The sequence below is a fragment of the Anabrus simplex genome, chromosome 6 (genome assembly GCF_040414725.1).
Source record: "Anabrus simplex isolate iqAnaSimp1 chromosome 6, ASM4041472v1, whole genome shotgun sequence".
In the NCBI taxonomy this organism is placed as follows: Eukaryota; Metazoa; Arthropoda; class Insecta; order Orthoptera; family Tettigoniidae; genus Anabrus; species Anabrus simplex.
In genome coordinates this window covers 17852507-17871714 of record NC_090270.1, presented here as the reverse complement: position 1 = coordinate 17871714, position 19208 = coordinate 17852507, and the positions used below count along the sequence as shown (strand labels likewise).

The 19208-nt window shown below is 40.1% G+C and overlaps 1 protein-coding gene across 1 annotated transcript in view; it reads right to left on the bottom strand.

Moving 5' to 3' along the window:
* Positions 1–19208, bottom strand: part of LOC136875416 (SUN domain-containing protein 3) — a 205185-nt gene that overhangs the window by 101880 nt on the left and 84097 nt on the right. The window contains exon 8 of the mRNA XM_067148972.2: positions 1652–1902. Within this exon, the coding sequence (XP_067005073.2) occupies positions 1652–1902 (251 nt within the window). The remainder of the gene's footprint in view (positions 1–1651; positions 1903–19208) is intronic.

Here is a 19208-nt window from a genome sequence, read left to right as displayed (position 1 = left end):
TGAAGGTACGGGAGTGCCACCGGCCGCAGCACATGCTGCACGTAGCGGTGGGCATTTAACGTGCCTTGAATACGCACTAGAGGTGACGTGGAATCATATGCAATAGCGCCCCAAACCATGATGCCGCGTTGTCTAGCGGTAGGGTGCTCCACAGTTACTGCCGGATTTGACCTTTCTCTACGCCGACGCCACACTCGTCTGCGGTGACTATCACTGACAGAACAGAAGCGTGACTCATCGGAGAACACGACGTTCCGCCATTCCCTCATCCAAGTCGCTCTAGCCCGGCACCATGCCAGGCGTGCACGTCTATGCTGTGGAGTCAATGGTAGTCTTCTGAGCGGACGCCGGGAGTGCAGGCCTCCTTCAACCAATCGACGGGAAATTGTTCTGGTCGATATTGGAACAGCCAGGGTGTCTTGCACATGCTGAAGAATGGCGGTTGACGTGGCGTGCGGGGCTGCCACCGCTTGGCGGCGGATGCGCCGATTCTCGCGTGCTGACGTCACTCGGGCTGCGCCTGGACCCCTCGCACGTGCCACATGTCCCTGCGCCAACCATCTTCGCCACAGGCGCTGCACCGTGGACACATCCCTATGGGTATCGGCTGCGATTTGACGAAGCGACCAACCTGCCCTTCTCAGCCCGATCACCATACCCCTCGTAAAGTCGTCTGTCTGCTGGAAATGCCTCCGTTGACGGCGGCCTGACATTCTTAGCTATACACGTGTCCTGTGGCACACGACAACACGTTCTACAATGACTGTTGGCTGAGAAATCACGGTACGAAGTGGGCCATTCGCCAACGCCGTGTCCCATTTATCGTTTGCTATGTGCGCAGCACAGCGGCGCATTTCACATCATGAGCATACCTCAGTGACGTCAGTCTACCCTGCAATTGGCATAAAGTTCTGACCACTCCTTCTTGGTGTTGCATTTGCTCTGTCAGTCAGTGTACATACATTGAATAGGTGGAATATTTTTTTAAAATGTTTATAATTTATATGTAATCTCAGTTCAATACGGACCAATAATATGGAAGTTTATAACCCTTGATACCTGGCATTTGCCCGGTCCATACACTTCTATCGGACTGCAACATGCTTCGTCACTTCACAAGATGCTCTTCCATTGTTCTAGAGACCGTAGGTGATGTGTTTTGCACCATTACCAGATGCCAATTGGAAGTCTGTAACCAGGATTTCTAACAAAGTTTGCCAGTTTGTCAACCACATGTTGACGGCATCGATGATTCCTATCTGTTAAGTGTTTTGATTTCGCTGGTTGAGGTTGGTTTTTTGTAACTCCCTGGTGTTTCCATTTCACCACCACATCTGTTGAATATTATATCTGAAACTTGCCAGAAATCTCATGGATGGAATGACTAAATCAAAGGGTACTGATAATCATTCCCCTTTCAGCTTCACCGAGTTCCCATCATACACACATTTTGACTGCTGTAGCTAGTAAACATTTTTACCAAGTGCTCATGGCCTTATCTAGGCTCACAACATACTTGAGTGATGTATGGAAACCGTCTACTTTTTTTTTCAGAGAGTGTCTGATCATTAATGGCAATGTAGTGTATCTTACTGTAGGAAATAAAAGAACTTTGGATTGATCATTTTATAACATGAAACTGAAGACTTACTTTTATGGAATTGACTGCATCTGATATGGTTTGCATTTTTTCTCTGAGGATATTGTACTGGTGGCTATATATATCCATTTTCACAGACAGCTTTTCTTGAAGATTGCTCACAAGATCTTTAAGTTGGTTGATATCTTGGTTTCGTTCAAGTTTCAGTCTCTCCACATTTGGAGGAGGGTTATACGGCAACATAAGATGATTTTCTGGCTTTTCTTGACATGTATACATTCCTAAAATATAGGAAATAGAAGCTGAAAAGGAATGATAGAATTAAGCATTACATTTAAGCTCACATAATTCACAAAATGAAGTGAAGAACTTAATAATTATTTATTTGCATTATAATAAAAAAACATACAGTACACTCACGATTACTCATACAACCAAAACATTTTAAAATGTACTTTAGTGTATATTACTTTTTTCCCATTTTTGAACTACACTTTCTGTAAGCTGAAATGTAATAAAGAAATGTATCTGCAACACATGCCGTTAGAGTACTCTATCCATCATTATCAGTCTATTGTCCATGAAAATTGAATTAGAGTTCAATTTTTTGCTTTTGAATTTACATTGAACCACAAAAAGAGAAATTTTATGGCAACAATGGGATAGGACAGAGCTGGGACAGGTGAAGATGTATTTTTATTATTATTTTTTTACAATTGGCTTTACGTCGAACTGTCACAGACAGGCCGTATGGCAACAGCAATATAAAATGGGATAGGACTAGGAGTTGAAAGAGGCCCTGGCCTTAATTAAGGTAACTTTGTTTTTGGAGCCTGGCAAATCGCCAGCTATCCTGTAACTCGAACTGTGATTGGTTCTTTGAAGGTCACCCGATCTCCCACTCTATACATACGTTCTGTGATCACTAGCTATCTGAGCCTGATCCAGTTGCTTGTGTTGTGCTGCTTGGTTCCTGATATGGCTGATGATTTTAAACAAATGCTGAGACCTTCTGTCTTCCAATGAAATGCCATTTGGAACCAGCAGCATGTGGATCATCATAACAGGTTCAAATGAGATAAACTATGGAAAGAGCAGCTGTTATTCCTTGTTATCCCTTTTATGAGGGATAGTGGCCTGTTTTATCTTGTTTAAAAGTGGTTTCTATTTATTTTTAATATTTCTTTTATTGTTAACTACTCTTTTAATTCTATTCTATTGACAATGTTTTGCTTTATCCTTGTGTACTTTTAATTTGAATTAAATAAAATTCTCTGAATTTGTTCTGCAGTTCAATAATTTCAGCTGGAGCTGCGTTGTTCCTCCTTGACGGGGTAGGTTTAGGAAGTACGTTTTTGAAGTGTTCAGTCCTATATCTATAATCACATTATGCAAAATCCAAGCAGCCTTAACTATCAGTTCTGCTGTTTTAAATTTTTGACTACAACTGAGAGCTATCAGCAGTGTGAGCACGGGACTGCTGCAAGTTGTTACGATCTCTGCTATATGCTACGTCTATTTCCTACCTTCGCATGCTGCCCTTTCTCCGATCACGCTGCCGCTGCTTCACTCACTCTACTGCTATGCTCACCTGCTGCCTGTCTACTCCATTCATCACGTGACTCTGACGTCATCTTCTTCTCCATGCATTGCCTTCTACGCTTGTTGTGTGTGCTTGTGCTAACCTCTATTGGATACGTGATTATGACGTTCTTATTTCCGGAACAGGCTGGCTTTCAGCTTCTCTATTCTTCTTCAGATTATTTGGTGAGCAAGACCTATCTTGATGTTATTTTGACATTAGATTCTTCTTTGGGCCATCTGCCCCGGTTGAACTTTGCTTTTGCCAGCTTATTCCTACTTAATATTTCTATTTTCAAACACAAACTGTATTACGGACAATGGAACTTTGATATCTCACATTATCCGCTTCCTAGGACCAATGCTACTTTCTGCAATAATAATAATAATAATAATAATAATAATAATAATAATAATAATAATAATAATAATAATAATAATAAAAACATCCTGAGGCATAACTACACCTGGCAAAGACAATCCTTTCCCTGGTTTGATCCCTACTTCCATTCCCATTTTTTCTTTTTATTGCATCTTCCTTTCTTCTCATTTTTTTAAAGCTTGTTTCCTTTTATTGGAGTTTTACCACTCTTTATTGTACAATTATTACTTATTCATACTGTTCTTGATGTATTTCTGATATTCTGTTTTCCTATTTTCCTTGTCTTCTGAGGTTTCCTCTATATATTTTATTGTCTAGTAAACTCTTGTCTGGGATCTACTATCTTTCTGGGAACTGTTTAGTTACTCATTTATTTATTGTTAAATATTTATCTTATTTACGTTGTTAACTTTTGGATTTCTCTTGTCCCTGTTATTCTTGGCCTAGTTTCTCCTCACTGCGTGTTTCCGTCATTATTATTTATTGTGCTTCTTCTTCTTCTACCACTTATATGCTTAATCTATCTATTAACTATTAATATAACTATATTATCTCAGCACCATACCTACATACGACGACAGCTGGGTAACAAGGTTAAAAGCTCCATGGTGAGCAGCCCGACTACAGCCAGCAGCGAGGTGCAAGGACGAGCGTTCATGTGCCAACAGTGAAGCTGCAGCAGAAACGTACCCTAACGGCACAGTCAACTTGATCGGTAGGTAAGGAAGGGATTGTGGCCTTAATTAAGGTACAGCCCGAGTATTTACCTAGTGTGAAAATGGAAACCACAGAGAACCATCTTCAGGGCTGCTTAAAAACAGTGGGGTTTGAATCCACCATCTTCTGAATTCAAGCTCACAGCTCCATGGCCTGAACCGTGCAGCTAACTTACTTACTCTTACAAAATGTAAGCAGTGCTATAAGATCTATGAACCTCCTGTGCAGGGGTGGGGCTAAGTATTAATTTCCTTCCTGCAATGAATTCCAAGAGTTTATGCAGAAGGAAAACTCAGTATTTACGCTGCTATATTGTCAATACATTTTTCACTGATCAGATGAACTGTGTTTTTTTTCAATATTTTGTGCATATTCTCCCTTCTGTTAGCTCAAATAATTGGGAGTTTACAGTCATTTTTGCTCCTACGCCCTGTCAGTAATTCAGTACTATATAATGTGAGTCCCTGGACTCTAGGGAAACTGGCAGAGCTTAGCTCTAGACTGGATAGTCCCAGGTTCAAGCATGGATAACAACAGACACAATAGGAACTCCTGATTTCTTGCAAATGATTCACAGTTTCAAAAGTAAGCAAGTTAACTGTTCTGTATATCTTTAAATTTATGTTAATACACCATAATGTTGAGGGATGAATGCTAAAAATAGTTACAATGAAGAAAATAAAGGCCTTTGAAATATGGACTCACTGCAGGATGTTAAAAATACTATGAGTACTAATAATAATGTTATTTGCTTTACGTCCCACTAACTACATTTTTCGGTTTTCAGAGATGCCAAGGTGCCGGAATTTAGTCCCACAGGAGTTCTTTTACGTGCCAGTAAATCTACCGATACGAGGCTGACGTATCTGAGCACCTTCAAATACCGCCGGACTGAGCCAGGATCGAACCTGCCACGTTGGGGTCAGAAGGCCAGCGCCTCATCCGCCTGAGCCACTCAGCCCGGCTCTATGAGTACTAAGAGTACCTAATGATGTCCTAAAGGTATTGTACCAGGAACTGTTCCAGCCCTGTACATTGTTTTATAATTGCCGGAACATATGGAAAAGGGATGGCGATAATATCTATTCGTATGCCCGACATCTTGTGCTAGCGCGATACGAAGTTCCTTGTGGCGAGCTGGACACGTCACGAGCAAGGAACCTGCGGGTGACGTCGCGGCCACTTGTTGCACACCTCTCTATCGAATGTGCTAGAAGAAAATGTCTAACTTTTCAGCCGATTAAGTTACGGAAATGAGACATACATCATCGTGTAGCTCATGTTCTAAATGTAAACATATGATAATTTCAATAAAATCCATCACGGCATTCAAGAGATATAAGCACATTTCCCCTCTGTGCCGTAGCAAGCAGCCTTGAGTCGTACGGGATATAAGCAGCAGGCCAGACCACAGCAGCAGGAGCTCTGGTCACGACACACCTGCTCTGGTTGGAGAGGGGAGAACACATAACACACGCCCGAAATTTTTCGGCTGGGTGGCCATCATCTTTAATAGCCCACTCAGTCGGCCCAATATAAACACAAACAGGCAGACGCCTAGTTGGCAGTCGCCTATCCTCATCATGACCTACTGCCTCATCCCTGGCGTGGAACTCCACATTCCCGAAGATCACATATTTGAAGACCTCCAAGCAGACGACGTTCCAGTTCTCAACGCCTTCAGACTACAGGACGGTCAGACCGCAGCACCATCTACTCACGTTTTAGTCCAACTAGAAGGAGAAGAAGCCCAACGCCGCCTGTTCACCACCGGAGCAAACATCCATAATAAAACCTACGCAGTGGTGCCAACCCCCCCATGCATCCTGAACCAAATAAAAGCCGACCCTTATCACATCCCCATCATCCAGGTGCCCCCATCGCCCCTACCAACCTTACCCACAACAACAACAACAACAACAACTACCCTCACAACCATAACTCCGTCAACTTGTACCCCCTCCCCAGACATATTCACCACCGTCACAACTTCCCACCCATCCCCAGTAATGTCATCATCCCAGCAGACCCCAGCCACCCCACCACTGCAATTTCCGCCGGACGCCGCAGTCTCACCACCAGCAAACCAACAACAGACGCCCCCACCAGCCGTCTTCAGCTGTGTACTACGTGGGATATCTCCAGAAGTTACCGAGCAAAACATAATCCAAGAACTACGGAAAACTGGAGCCAATGTACTTAGAGCCATCAGAATTTACAACAGCCATGGACCTACTTTCATGATGCGCCTCCAGATGCCCAGTAAAGAAGACGCCCAGCACCTCATCAGTACCGGCGCACAAGTCTATGGTCGCCGCCATCGAGTAGAGCCCTCCCACTCCCCACCCCTACCCCCACGAAACCGCCAACCATCGATCAATTCACACCGCCGCCCCCAGCCAACCCTCCCCTGTGTTCCCCCATATCTACAACAAACTCCGTTCCCTCTCCCAACTGGACCCATCCCTCTACCTCTCCAAACATACGACCTTCTTCGCCTCCTCATTCTATCTCTCCATAACATCACCACCACCCTCCAGTTCCTAACCTCCCATAGCTACCCCGGACCCTACGTCCGACCGACTTAGGCACATCATACTCATCTTTAAGAATTGTATCACCTCATCCATCAGTCTGCATTGTAAAACTCACCAAAATATCAATAAAGTCTTATATACCAGCACTTAGACAAGACGCAAATCCTCTCCCATCTCCTAACTCTCCACATCCTTTACCCACCTCCTTCTTCCATCACATCTCCCCAACTCGCCCGCATCTCTTGGCCAGAGAGAGGGCGACACCCTCTAGGTGGCCCGCCCCACCCCTTCAGGGTGGGGAATGAAAGCATTGAAGCAAGCAAGCAAGCCACAGCAGTTCAGTTCACATTCTTCACAGCTGGCTAGCATGTCACGCTGCACACGACGAGTCGAACTCAGTATTCCTACTGCCGGACATCGTGATACTTAGAAAATTTCGACGGCAAGTTGACACTTAGTTTCTGTGAATACCGGTGAGTGACTTATAAATTGTGGGACTTGCAATTCGTCACACATTCAAACTTAGGAAATTTACGTGTGTGTAACATCAAAGTCATAAAGGCTTGTAATATTTCACCGATATTTGAACTTGACATATATCTTAGTTTTCGTGTGAATAACCCTAACCAACTTGAAGTGAGCACGGCTACTTCGCATTGTAATGATCTTGAACTATCTCAACTGCGAATATCGTGATTGTAGGTCGCAACACTTTAACTGTTTTAAGTATTATCAGAGCCTAGAACACTGTAATTTGTGCCGAAACAGACTGTACCATTTAAAACAACGCGTGTGTGAACTTCGTAATTCAGTGAAGTATAGGACTTATACATGAATAATAGTAGAACTGTGTTAGTGAGAATTAACATTACGAGATATTACGAGAGAGAGCCATTTATTTATTTCTTTGCTGTGAAGGTGAGCCATAATAAACTGTGCTTCAAATGAAAGTTATTCTGACTATACGAACTGTGAGCAGTAAGTGTCTAAATGAACTGTGCAGTGAAGTGTATTTCTCATTATCGTGATTTACGATAATAGGCAGTGCTCCGACGTATTTCTCATCGAGTGAATGGTGATTCTTTATGAAACAGTCATCAGTTCTAACAGTGCAAAATCAAATGGTGCACATTTTCAACCTAGTCAGTTGGACTTTCTCGTGTTAAAGCCACTCTTTTAATAACATGAGAAATCCTGACTAAAGACGACGGAGATCGGCGTAGAACGACGGAGATTTGGTACTACGAGGAATAGTTCCAGGGACGTGGTACTATGGAACATCTTGATGTCTGCTGACAGCTGAGTTCCAGATTGCTGTTTGGAGAGCAGTATTCAACTGTTCGAGCTCAACGAGAAGGCGTATATCAGGTGATGTTAGTGCCTTTTCCATTCAATTCTGACTTTGAGCAGAACTCTTACAAACAGTGTCATTACTGGCAAAGAACATTAAAAGTTCACTTAATTAATATTTTACTTGGAAGACAGACTTTCAAATAACAGTGTGCTCTCATATATTCTCATTCATTGGAACTTTGAAATATCAGTTGAGTGCATTATTTGTAGTGGAAGTATATCATAAACTCTTAATACACAATATTTTCATAAAGTGTGGAATAATTTACAAAAGAGTAGGACGATACTCAGAACTTTATACAAGAGGACTAGACTTGATTTCAAGTGTTTTCATATTTGAGTTTGATGTGTTCTCGAGATGGAATTACCAAATTTATTTTATTCAATTCATGTAGAAAGTGTAATTTGAAAGTGCAAGTGCCAATAGATAGACTTTAGGATTTCTTATTTACTTCCTTAATTTATGCCATGAAAGTTATAATGGACATAACAGATTGAGAGATATTATTTAGTTGAATTTATCTTGAATTTCGATATTCTGTTGTGGAAATTGGAATTTATTATCTATTAAAAATTTTATGATTCGGCGACATAGGCCTAATAGGGTGACCTTCAAAAGATTGAATAAAGGAAAGAAAGAAATATAATATCTATTATTTCACCCTGCGTTCCTCCCTCTCTGTACCATCTCCTAAGGACTAGGTACCCCTTTGAAAGACATCATGCTCTTTAAAATCAACTTTTCTTGGTACATTATGAATGAAGAAAAAAGAAATGGTCATAACAGTTGAAGAAGAAAGAAAGCCTGTATACCTGGGGCATATGTTACAGAATACTGAATATTACCTTCTTCAGTTGATTATGGAAGGGAGGGCCAAAGGCACAAGAGGAAGAGGGCAAAGAAGAATACTGTGGCTACACAACATAAAGCAATGGACAGGGCTACTTATTGTCGACTGTCTGCTTTACACAGCAAGTAATCATACAGAAATGCAATATGAGGTTGCCAACATTCATTAATGGATATGCATATACAGTCAGGTCAAGAATATCCTGCTAAACTGTGTGACAGTAGATGTACAATTGTCTGGCCAAGGGTTGGGAAACATGACAAACTAAGAGAAAACCATCAGCTAAGACCAATATAATTTCCCCCTTGGAGGCTATTGTAGCCCTTTGTGGAAAAAATTCCACATAAATTCATTAGAAAGCCATTGTCTAGCAGATGTGGCAGGGGACTATTAAAGGCTAAGGATGTAAACGCTGACAGAAAAATCCTTGACTTTGAAGCCAGTAAGAGGGTTTTAAAAAGCCTTCTAATACAAATTACTTGCTTAAGCTATTAGAATCATCACATTAGCTGAGAATTCTTAAGAAGATCAAGGAGAGGAGGCTTTGAACCATCAAAGAGCACTTTTTTTTTCTACTTGTATAATGTTGCACTCGCACATCAAAGTCTTTCAGTGATGGAAAGATGTGAAAGGGCTAGCATAGCTGCCAACTTTAAGAAATCAAAAATAGGAAGATTTTTTAATTCTTGGATTTCATCACATATATTGCACCACGGTCTAAGTGAAAAAAGGACAGGATAAAAAGCATAACTATCTACAGTTACAATGTGAATTGACCATTAAATAAAAATTAAAAAAAAATTTAAATGGTTACAAGAAAATGTACCTAATCATTTATGACACACATATACGAATATTATTATTAATTTTATTTATTATTATTATTATTATACAGTCAAACCTCGATATCTCTAACCTCCATTACTCAAATTTTTGGTATCTCGAACTAACTTAGATTTTCCGGCCGTTTGTCCTATTCTTGACGTGTATTTATTTCTCTTTTTTTGAAATTCGGTTATACAAATTTCTCGAAGCAAACATTTCCTCCCTTAAGGCAAAAAATACTCTGCAACTCAAATTTTGTGCAACATTAACTATGCAATATGGCATTCGCAGTTTGTGAGGAACAGAACAAGTAAAGAAAGGGTTCTAGTGAATCTGGAAACTAATATGACAGCAACCGAAAAACTCGAACTTCTAGTGATCGGCATATTGGCAAAGCCTCACCGTTTCTCAGGTATCAATTAATTACCGGTCATGTACAAAAGCAAGCCCAGAAGTCACGGATGACAAGCTCCATTTACGAAATTCGGCTGCGTGTAGTGACAAGAAATTTCAACGGGAAGGGAGGAAAGGTTAACTGAAACATACAGAAAAGACTAACGGATTTTTTCCAAACGTGTTAATGGAGCTATGTTTCTTGTTTCACTACTGTATGTACTGCAGCGGCGTATACTGAGGGCTACCAAGGCTATCAGTGAAGCCCAAACTTCAACTGAGAAAGATGGAAGTCTAAAGCACATTATAATGTAAGCATCTGACACATTGTTCCATTTACAAAACTTGAAAGCAGTGAGAAAAATGTCACATGTATTTCTGAGAGCAAGGCATCGGAGACTGATATTGCAGCCCAGATTATCGCTCCTCTCCCCTCGAGTCGCCACATGCGGCTTGCCGCTGTATATCGGATAGGAGTGGGGACGGGGGGGACGGGGGGATGGGGGATAGGTATGCTAGGCTTCGGTCCGTCAGTTTGCCACTGCTATCAACCATGAGTTACTCATCGTATATCCTTCCTCACCTCATAATTCTGACGCAGTTATATAGATAACAGAGTGCTGGTATTTCACTCCCGTTTACTTTTACATCCTTGTAGGAAGACACTGCAGAGCTGCTGTTATAGGAGCAATATAGTTTTCTTTTTATTGGTAGATCTGCTAAAATGAAATGCTATCTTTCAAGTTAAGTGTTCTCCTTTAGTTGGTTGGAATCAAACCCGTGATCATGGGTCGGACACTACCACTGATCTCCCAAGGAAGCTAATTAACCACTGAAGGATGGGTACGACCGCTGTGAAATTCAAAACTTTTATTTAATAATAATAATAATAATAATAATAATAATAATAATGATGCCGCATGGCATCTGTATAGGCTTGGTGGTGACCTAATGAAGATAAAATGAATGGCAGAGACGGCATAAACACCCAGTACCCAAGCCAGGGGAATTAACAGTATGAAGGGGTTGATTCTGAAAACTGAACTGCGACCATCAGACTAAAGTCAAGCATTCTATCCATTTAGCCACAAAGCTGGACTTTCATTTGTTAAACCTTAGACTACTATCTCCACTGATCAGATGTTGAGTATTGACAGTAGCAGAGGCCAGGGCAGTAGCTTCTGAAGTAGCCTTGACAACACAGCAGGCTTCTCCGTTGGCTATTGGCTGCAGCTCAAAACGCTGAAGGCTTGACGTTCATTAAACCAACCATGAAAAAGGGGTAACCCAAGTCTAGTGGTAGCCCACGCATACGCCACTGATGTACTGTGTCCTGTCTTCTAAAATGTTACTACAATAAGTGTTATAATTAAAGTGATGCTGTAAAATAGAGTTTCTTTGTATATTTTTAAGTACCATTAAACACAATGCATTCAGTAAAAGCCCGTAGATACATCTGATTCAATACGTGCTATACATGCTCAAAAACGGTATTCTCTATATATCGAAATTTTGATAACTCGAAACAAAATTTATCTCCCGAGGTGATTCGCATAATAGTTTCCTTTAATAGACTGTAAAATGAATGGAAATTTAATTTTATAGGTATCTCTGAACACTTGGAGATAACGTTTGTGATGTTTTTTGGTCATAACGTGAAGAGAAAATAACAGAAACTGTCACCGACACAACTCTCTGAAACACATTCAACTCATTAAAATTATGACGTAAGATAAAACAAAAACACATTGAAATACACGAAACTACCACATACGAAACAGATCAGTATGTCTCATACATTATTAACATACGACTTTGACATGGGGAAAAGCACAGAACCGCCAGAAAAATTCCAACGAAATTACACACAGAAACGATGTTAATAGTGGACGAACCACACAATATGAAACCGATTCTTTCGTCCCTATTAACTGAGTCGCTAGTGCTCGCTAGCCTCTCTTGCTTCTAGGATGATTGCCATCCCAAATCCCCAGTCGTAAAGCGCACATACTGCTGTAGCGAGCAGGAAACACGATACATGAAGGCGACGGACAATACACTTGCGAAATAAAGCATCAAATAAAAATGCTTGAAAATGAAGTTGGGTAAATTACACAAGCACATAAGAATTTATTCTTTATCCCAGGGGAAGAGAGACTGTACTGGAGGTTATATGGCCAAAAATAGGAAGAATTAAAAATAAATCAGAAAATCAGAAGACGAGTTAAAAAACGGAAAGTTTCCAGGTAAATCGGAAGGGTTGGCAGGTATAGGCTAGGATTGAGAAAGTAGCAGCTTTGGCCTTAATTAAGGTACAGGTGGGAAACCACGGAATACCATCTTCAGGGTTGTCAACGGTGGGATTCAAACCCACTATCTCCTGAATGCAAGCTCACAGCTATACGAACCTAACCGCACTGCTAACTTGCCATCATACAGCCATGGCAGGCTGAGAATCAGAGGAAGCTTGGAATTTTATGTGAATTTTATGTGACTCTAGACACCAGAGTCACAGGACCAAGAGTTTTATGCAGAACTGAATCATAAGGATAAGACATTTTATTTCTGAACTTGTACATGCACTGATAAGGAAGATATTCCAGGATACCAGAAAGGTAAAGAGAGATGATTTGCCTATGCTTGAGAAGAGGAAGATGCCTGAAGGGCCAGTGAGCAAAATCCAGATAGAGTAGGGTTGTTCAATTGAAACATAGACAGAGCTGGCAACAATGTAAATAATTGATAGGTCAGCCAAGAGGTGGCAACACTGCATGCTTCAGTGTTTGTAGTAACAGCTCAGAATCTGGTCAGTCTGAGAAACACATCCACTCAGCAGAGGAAAAAGATGAAACAATATCTGTGTTGGTATTGGTTACATCCAAACGAATATATTGTGGTATGATTCAATTCCTTTGCAAAGACCAAGAAAATTGCTCCACATGATTCCAATGCCAATGAGCACTACGCAGCACTTTCACTGGAGTTTATGGAACAACCATCTTAGATCCAAGATTTCTCCCCGTGCGACTATCACATCTTTTACAAGATATTAAAATCATTCTGTATTGACGGTTTTCACTTTACAAAGGAAATTTAATACGCCCTCCTGTTCAATACATACATATCTCTATCTTTAGATGGAGTAATATTGGTCATATGTTTCAGCTCATTAGAGCTGATTAACCTTTCGTCACTGAAGATGGCTCTAATGAGCTGAAACATGTATGACCGATATTACTCCATCTAAAGATGGAGATATGTATTGAACAGGAAGACGTATTAAATTTCCTTTGTAAAGTATTACATCTTTGGCCCATTGAGAATAGAAGTTTCCCCACTGATCAAGTGGCTTGTGATGCTGTGGAAGAGTTTCAATCAGAAACCAGCATCCTTCTTATGGAGTCTACAGAGAATCTTGTTCTGTGTTGGGACAAGTGTATAAACGTGGAGAATCTCTTGAATATTCTTCATCATGCTGTTCAGTTTGCTGGGGAAAGGGAAATAACTTTTTATACTATTCCTAGACATTGAAACGGCTTATGCTAGCGAACCACGGGAACATATCTGGAAATGCCTGAAAGAGCTGGGAGTTTGTGACAGTCTTACTGCAGAAGTGAAAATGCTGAATGATAAAACCAGAAGCTGTGTGAAAGTGGGTTGGAGGTTGTCCAAATGCTTTGAAATGAAGAGAGTAGTACAGCAAGGCAGTGCTTTGTCAACTCTCTTATTTATCACTGTGATGGATGCCATAATAAAGGCTATAGAAAGGAAGGAGCAGCAGGACTCGCAAGCTTTCATCTTTGCAGACAACGTGGTGATCTGGGGTGAAACAGAAAATGATGTGGAGAATAAGGCTGCAGAAATGAAGTCAAGAGTTTAAGAGGTATGATTTAAATATCAACAAGGTTAAGGTGGTGGTGATGAAGTAGAAGTACAGAGGGGAGATGACAAACCACAAATTAGAATAGATGACACCAAACTGGACAGTGTTTTAATGTTTAAGTACTTGGGTAGTACAGTATCAAAAGACAACCTTGCAAAGTATGAGGTGGACATAAGATATGAGGTGGACAGTCGAATTAGCAAGGCAACTCAATTTTACCACGAAGTAAGGCAACTGCTGTAGGATAAACAACTACCATAAAAAGCAAAAATGACGTTACATAAATCATATTATAAACCCATCCTCACGTATAGCTTGGAAACTACCACGTTAATACAAAGTATGTTACAAGTGTTTATTTATATATCCACCTATTCAATACCAAGAGATCTTTTTAGAAATTAACTATTATTATAAAATGTTAAGGGACATGTTTTGCCCATATTAAGGGCATCATCAGCCTCAAATTCAAACCTGTATGGTGAAAAATCAGGATCCTGATTGCTCTTACAAGCCATAAAAAGAGGATATCATTATAGGTGTCAGTCTAAACATACAAAATATTAGAATGTCCTTGGCTAAAATTGCAGTATCAAGCTGCATGTCATAAGTTCACATGAATATACTTTCTGGAGCGTTGAAAAACTTGTTGGGGTAGGGCAGTAAACAGCTCAGTCTTTATAATGAAACAGAAATGTGCCTCCTTGAAGATGATAAGAAAAAGCAAAGCTGATACAGTTACAGATGTCAATATCGTATGTTGTGATAAGACAACAGATCTCTTAAATGGCTGTTCAGCTGCCTATAGTCTATTTAACTGGCTGAAGGAGTGAAAGTCGAATGTGTTATGATAACAGTCTTCCTTACATAATTGTGGGAGCAAGGAAAAAGCATTCGGTTGTCTATAGACGTATTTATCTTATTTGAAGGACGAAAGTCGAAGGTTTATCGACGTTGATAGAGCTCTTTGGTGTGAAGTCTGTAACAAGAGGAGAGTGAATGCTTAGGAAGGTATTTTTGAAGAGAATGTGGGTTTAAAGAAAGGTAAAACATGGAAAATGTATAAAAACACTTACCCTTTCGTCTGTGAAGATGTAAATCAGTTATGGAAAGGTTAGTTGAAGAAAAATAACGTTATGTGTAGGTTCATTTATTTCTTTGACTGTTAATGCAGTTGCTATGGTAGCGTTGAATGACTGACACTTGTACTTCTGGTATTGTATCGATGTGAGATTGGCTTGTAAGAGCAATCAGGATCCTGATTTTTCACCATACAGGTTTGAATTTGAGGCTGATGATGCCCTTAATATGGGCGAAACATGTCCCTTAACATTTTATAATAATATTTAATTTCTAAAAAGATCTCTTTGTATTGAATAGGTGGATATATAAATAAACACTTGTAACATACTTTGTATTTACGTACATTTCAATACGGACCTAACATGAGAATTATAACATGTAACTACCACGTTAACGAGACAACTCAAAACTCCAAGCTGCAGAAATGAAGTTCCTATGCACCATGATACAGAAGACCAGAGAAGAGGTGGGAACAGGAGACTCCCTACTGCAGAGGATTCAGAACGCAAGACTAAAGTGGTTTGGCCATGTAAGAAGGATAAGTGCAAGCAGGACTGCAAGAAGAGAATATGAAAGAGAGGTAAAAGGAAAACGACCAATGGGCAGACTCAAAGGAAAATGGACAGTACTGGTGAAGAAAGATATTGAGGAGAGAGGACAAGATTGGGAGAAGATTATGAGAGAACAGTGGTTCATGGACAGACAAAGATGGAGGGGGCTTGTACACCACACCCGGGCAAGTGGAGATGGTCAACAATGATGATGATGCTGTTGTTGTGACATAGTTTATGCTGAACAATACACACAATGTACATTTTCAGACACCAGCCCATGTTTCAGTTGAACAACAAAGACTGTAACAGCTGTATGCAAGTTAGAGAGTGGTACTTGTCACAGGGAGTCTCTGTCCCACTATTGTTTATCACAGTTATAGATGATATAACAATAATTTGTTGTTGCTTTTGCTGATGGTGTTGTGATTTTGAGAAACAGAAGCCAAATTCCTGGTGTTCGATCTGAAAATCAGTCAAACTAAGACAACTGGTGGCATCGAGCAGAGATGGCAAACAGGTCACCAGCTGTATAACATAATCATCATAATTATAAATCTGGAGTTTCCACCTAATCAATACGGTACTTGATTTTAGATATATCTAATACATTCTGCCTGCTGTCATTTCTTGATGGATACAGTACTTTTGCATCCATCTCTTGGCACAGGCCAGGGTAAAGTGTAGCTTCCACCGAAGTCCCTGTCAACATCCATGGCTGTGACAATATGGAAGTTGCTGGGGTATGGGTAGTGCTGAGTAATGACATTCAGAGCATGACTAGTGCATCTGAGTATTATGAAAGGTGCTGCTCATAGGGTCAGTCGTGCTGCAATAGTACTTTCTGACCCAGTGAGGAAAGCAATGGCAAACTACCTCACTCCTCATCTTGCCTAGTACGCCTCATTTTGGTGCTGCCATTGGTTTTTGGGGTTTCCTTATAACCGCATAACCTTTGGTTGTGCTAACTGAGGATCCAACCAGCCTCTGGGCTGATGACCTAACAGAGAGACAGACATCTAATACATTTAGCAGTACCAGTTTTGACCTCTGTTAGAGGCTATCTTCAGACAAAACCAACATTCCTTTTGATGTTAAAAAAATATTTATTTAAAGAATGTTAACAAACAGAAACAAAAACACGTAATCAAGACTCCACAGGACACACACACTCCTACCCAAACCCTCCTTGTTCCACCCCCTTTGCTCTCCACTATCACAAACACCAGCCCGAACCGCACAAGGGGTTCGAACCCACCATCTCCCGGATGAAAGCCCACAGCTGCGTGCCCCTAACCGCACAGCCAACTCGCCCGGTAGACATTTTCTAACAAAAATCCTTCTCTCTTTCTTTTATTTTAGAAATTCCGATACATCTTATTGCCAGCTTTCAACAGATCACAATTTACGCTGACAAAATCAAAAGGATGTTCTCACCATTTTACTTCCAAACATTGGACAATTAAACCCACAAGACAAATCTGAGGTAGACAAGCACCCAATTTTAGTGATAAGAAGATTTTAACTCATTTTATCAAAGTTTGCAATGTTCAAGACATGCCAAAATACGAACTTGTTTTAATATAGAAATTGTAACCGTCCAGGCTTCTCCAGCCCTACTAATTTAATATAATATCATTTTACGCGATATCATTTGATATCAAGTTTATCCGCCATCGGCAATTATTTGTAATAACATATTTATTCAACGTCAATCATTTGTAATCAAGGCTTTTTGGAATCATATTGTATATATAATAACATCGTTTTAGTATTTAAATTATTATATTATGTAGGATAAGAATTCATTATGTTGTAAATACGGTCAATATGTTGAGACATAGTTGTTTTCATTTCATCTCATATTTGTGTATACGGAGGGTTATTCTTGAAGCTTGGGATTTTGCGTTAGTCATGGGTTTATTTTATGACCAAGGCTAGTAAACAGCGACCCGTGCGCGAGGCTTGCAAGAGGGTCAGCTATGTCTTCGCCACGCCTTCTGGACTTGTCGAGGAAGAAGAGAAGGGGAGTTGATGCTTCGATCTATCGAATCAGATACTTCGTTGTATATGAGTTTTGAGATTAAACTGTTACCAAGAGTGGGGGTGAGCCCGGATATATACTGATTCTCAACACGAGAACGGGAGCTAACAACCTTACAACCGTACGACCGTACAACCTAACTACGTGAACTCCATTACTAGTACTTCTACTGTGAACATCTACTTTGAACGACAGGATTTGATTTTTGATACAGTGTGTGGTCGCTCCGCGACATAGTTACTTTTGTACAATGTGTTGTCGCTTCGGTTATGTTATCGGATCTACGAGAAACGAAACAAGCTTATGGCTTGTGTGATATTCAGTAAATATTGTGGACGAAGAACTATGTTTAAGTTCAAGTCTACGGAATTTTGGTACAAGTCTGTACCGTATAAATAGTATAGCTCAGTTGGATTGAGATTTCTACTAATATGGAAAAATTCATATCTCTGAATTTTCTTCTCTTACTGATCAGTTTTTACAAGTATAGGGCCAATGTCTAATTTAAAGACTAGGCAAGTAGGGAGTGTTAGTCCAGATAGCCCGTACTACATCAGAGAAGGAAGGAAGGATGTCCATGGAGCAAAGTCTACATCGAGAAGGAGAGAACGAGTAACCACAGAAACCAGATGACTTCAACGGAAGCTGAAATTGGTGAGCTTCAATTAGATAAAGCAAGCAATTAGTAAATTCAGTAAATTTGAAATCCCTCCACGCTTTAAGGAAACTTTTCCAATTCATCTCATTTTTTTTTTTGTATAATAAATTCATTTGTATTTTATATTGCGTTAATTTTCTTTCTTAAGCGATACTTAATGGTTAATTATTTAAAATCCTACCCCTGTGATTTAAGTATAAGTCTCTATGCTAATAAATATAAATTTTGGTTTACAGTTTTACTTAAAACTGTAACCATGGTGCCCAAACATTACATAGAGAAATGGGGAACCATGGAATGTTGATTGTTTCTATTTGCGTGGCAATTTGCGGGCAAGCCACAAATAGTTTATTTAATATTCATGTGTCCCAAGATAATAACTTTCATCTCCCCAAGTGTTTTGAAGAGATGGAACAGTTACAAAATGTACACTTCATCAAGTGTTTGTGAATGGATCGTCAAGGCCATACCATTGACACTTCACTAATGAACTTTTAGACATAATTTTAGAACTTTCATCATCATCATCATCATCATCATCATCATCATCCCCATCATCAATGTCCCACTCGAGTCGCCCGGGTGTGGTTTTTACGACCTTTATAACTCCAATTTGACACAATTTTATCACAAGTTGTATTATTTAAACATAGAAATAAGAAGTGTTTTAACATTATTGTATGTTGTTTTATCAAATTAATGGTCTTTAGCAGCTGAGTATGGCCTCTAATAGAGGCCAAAACTGGTACT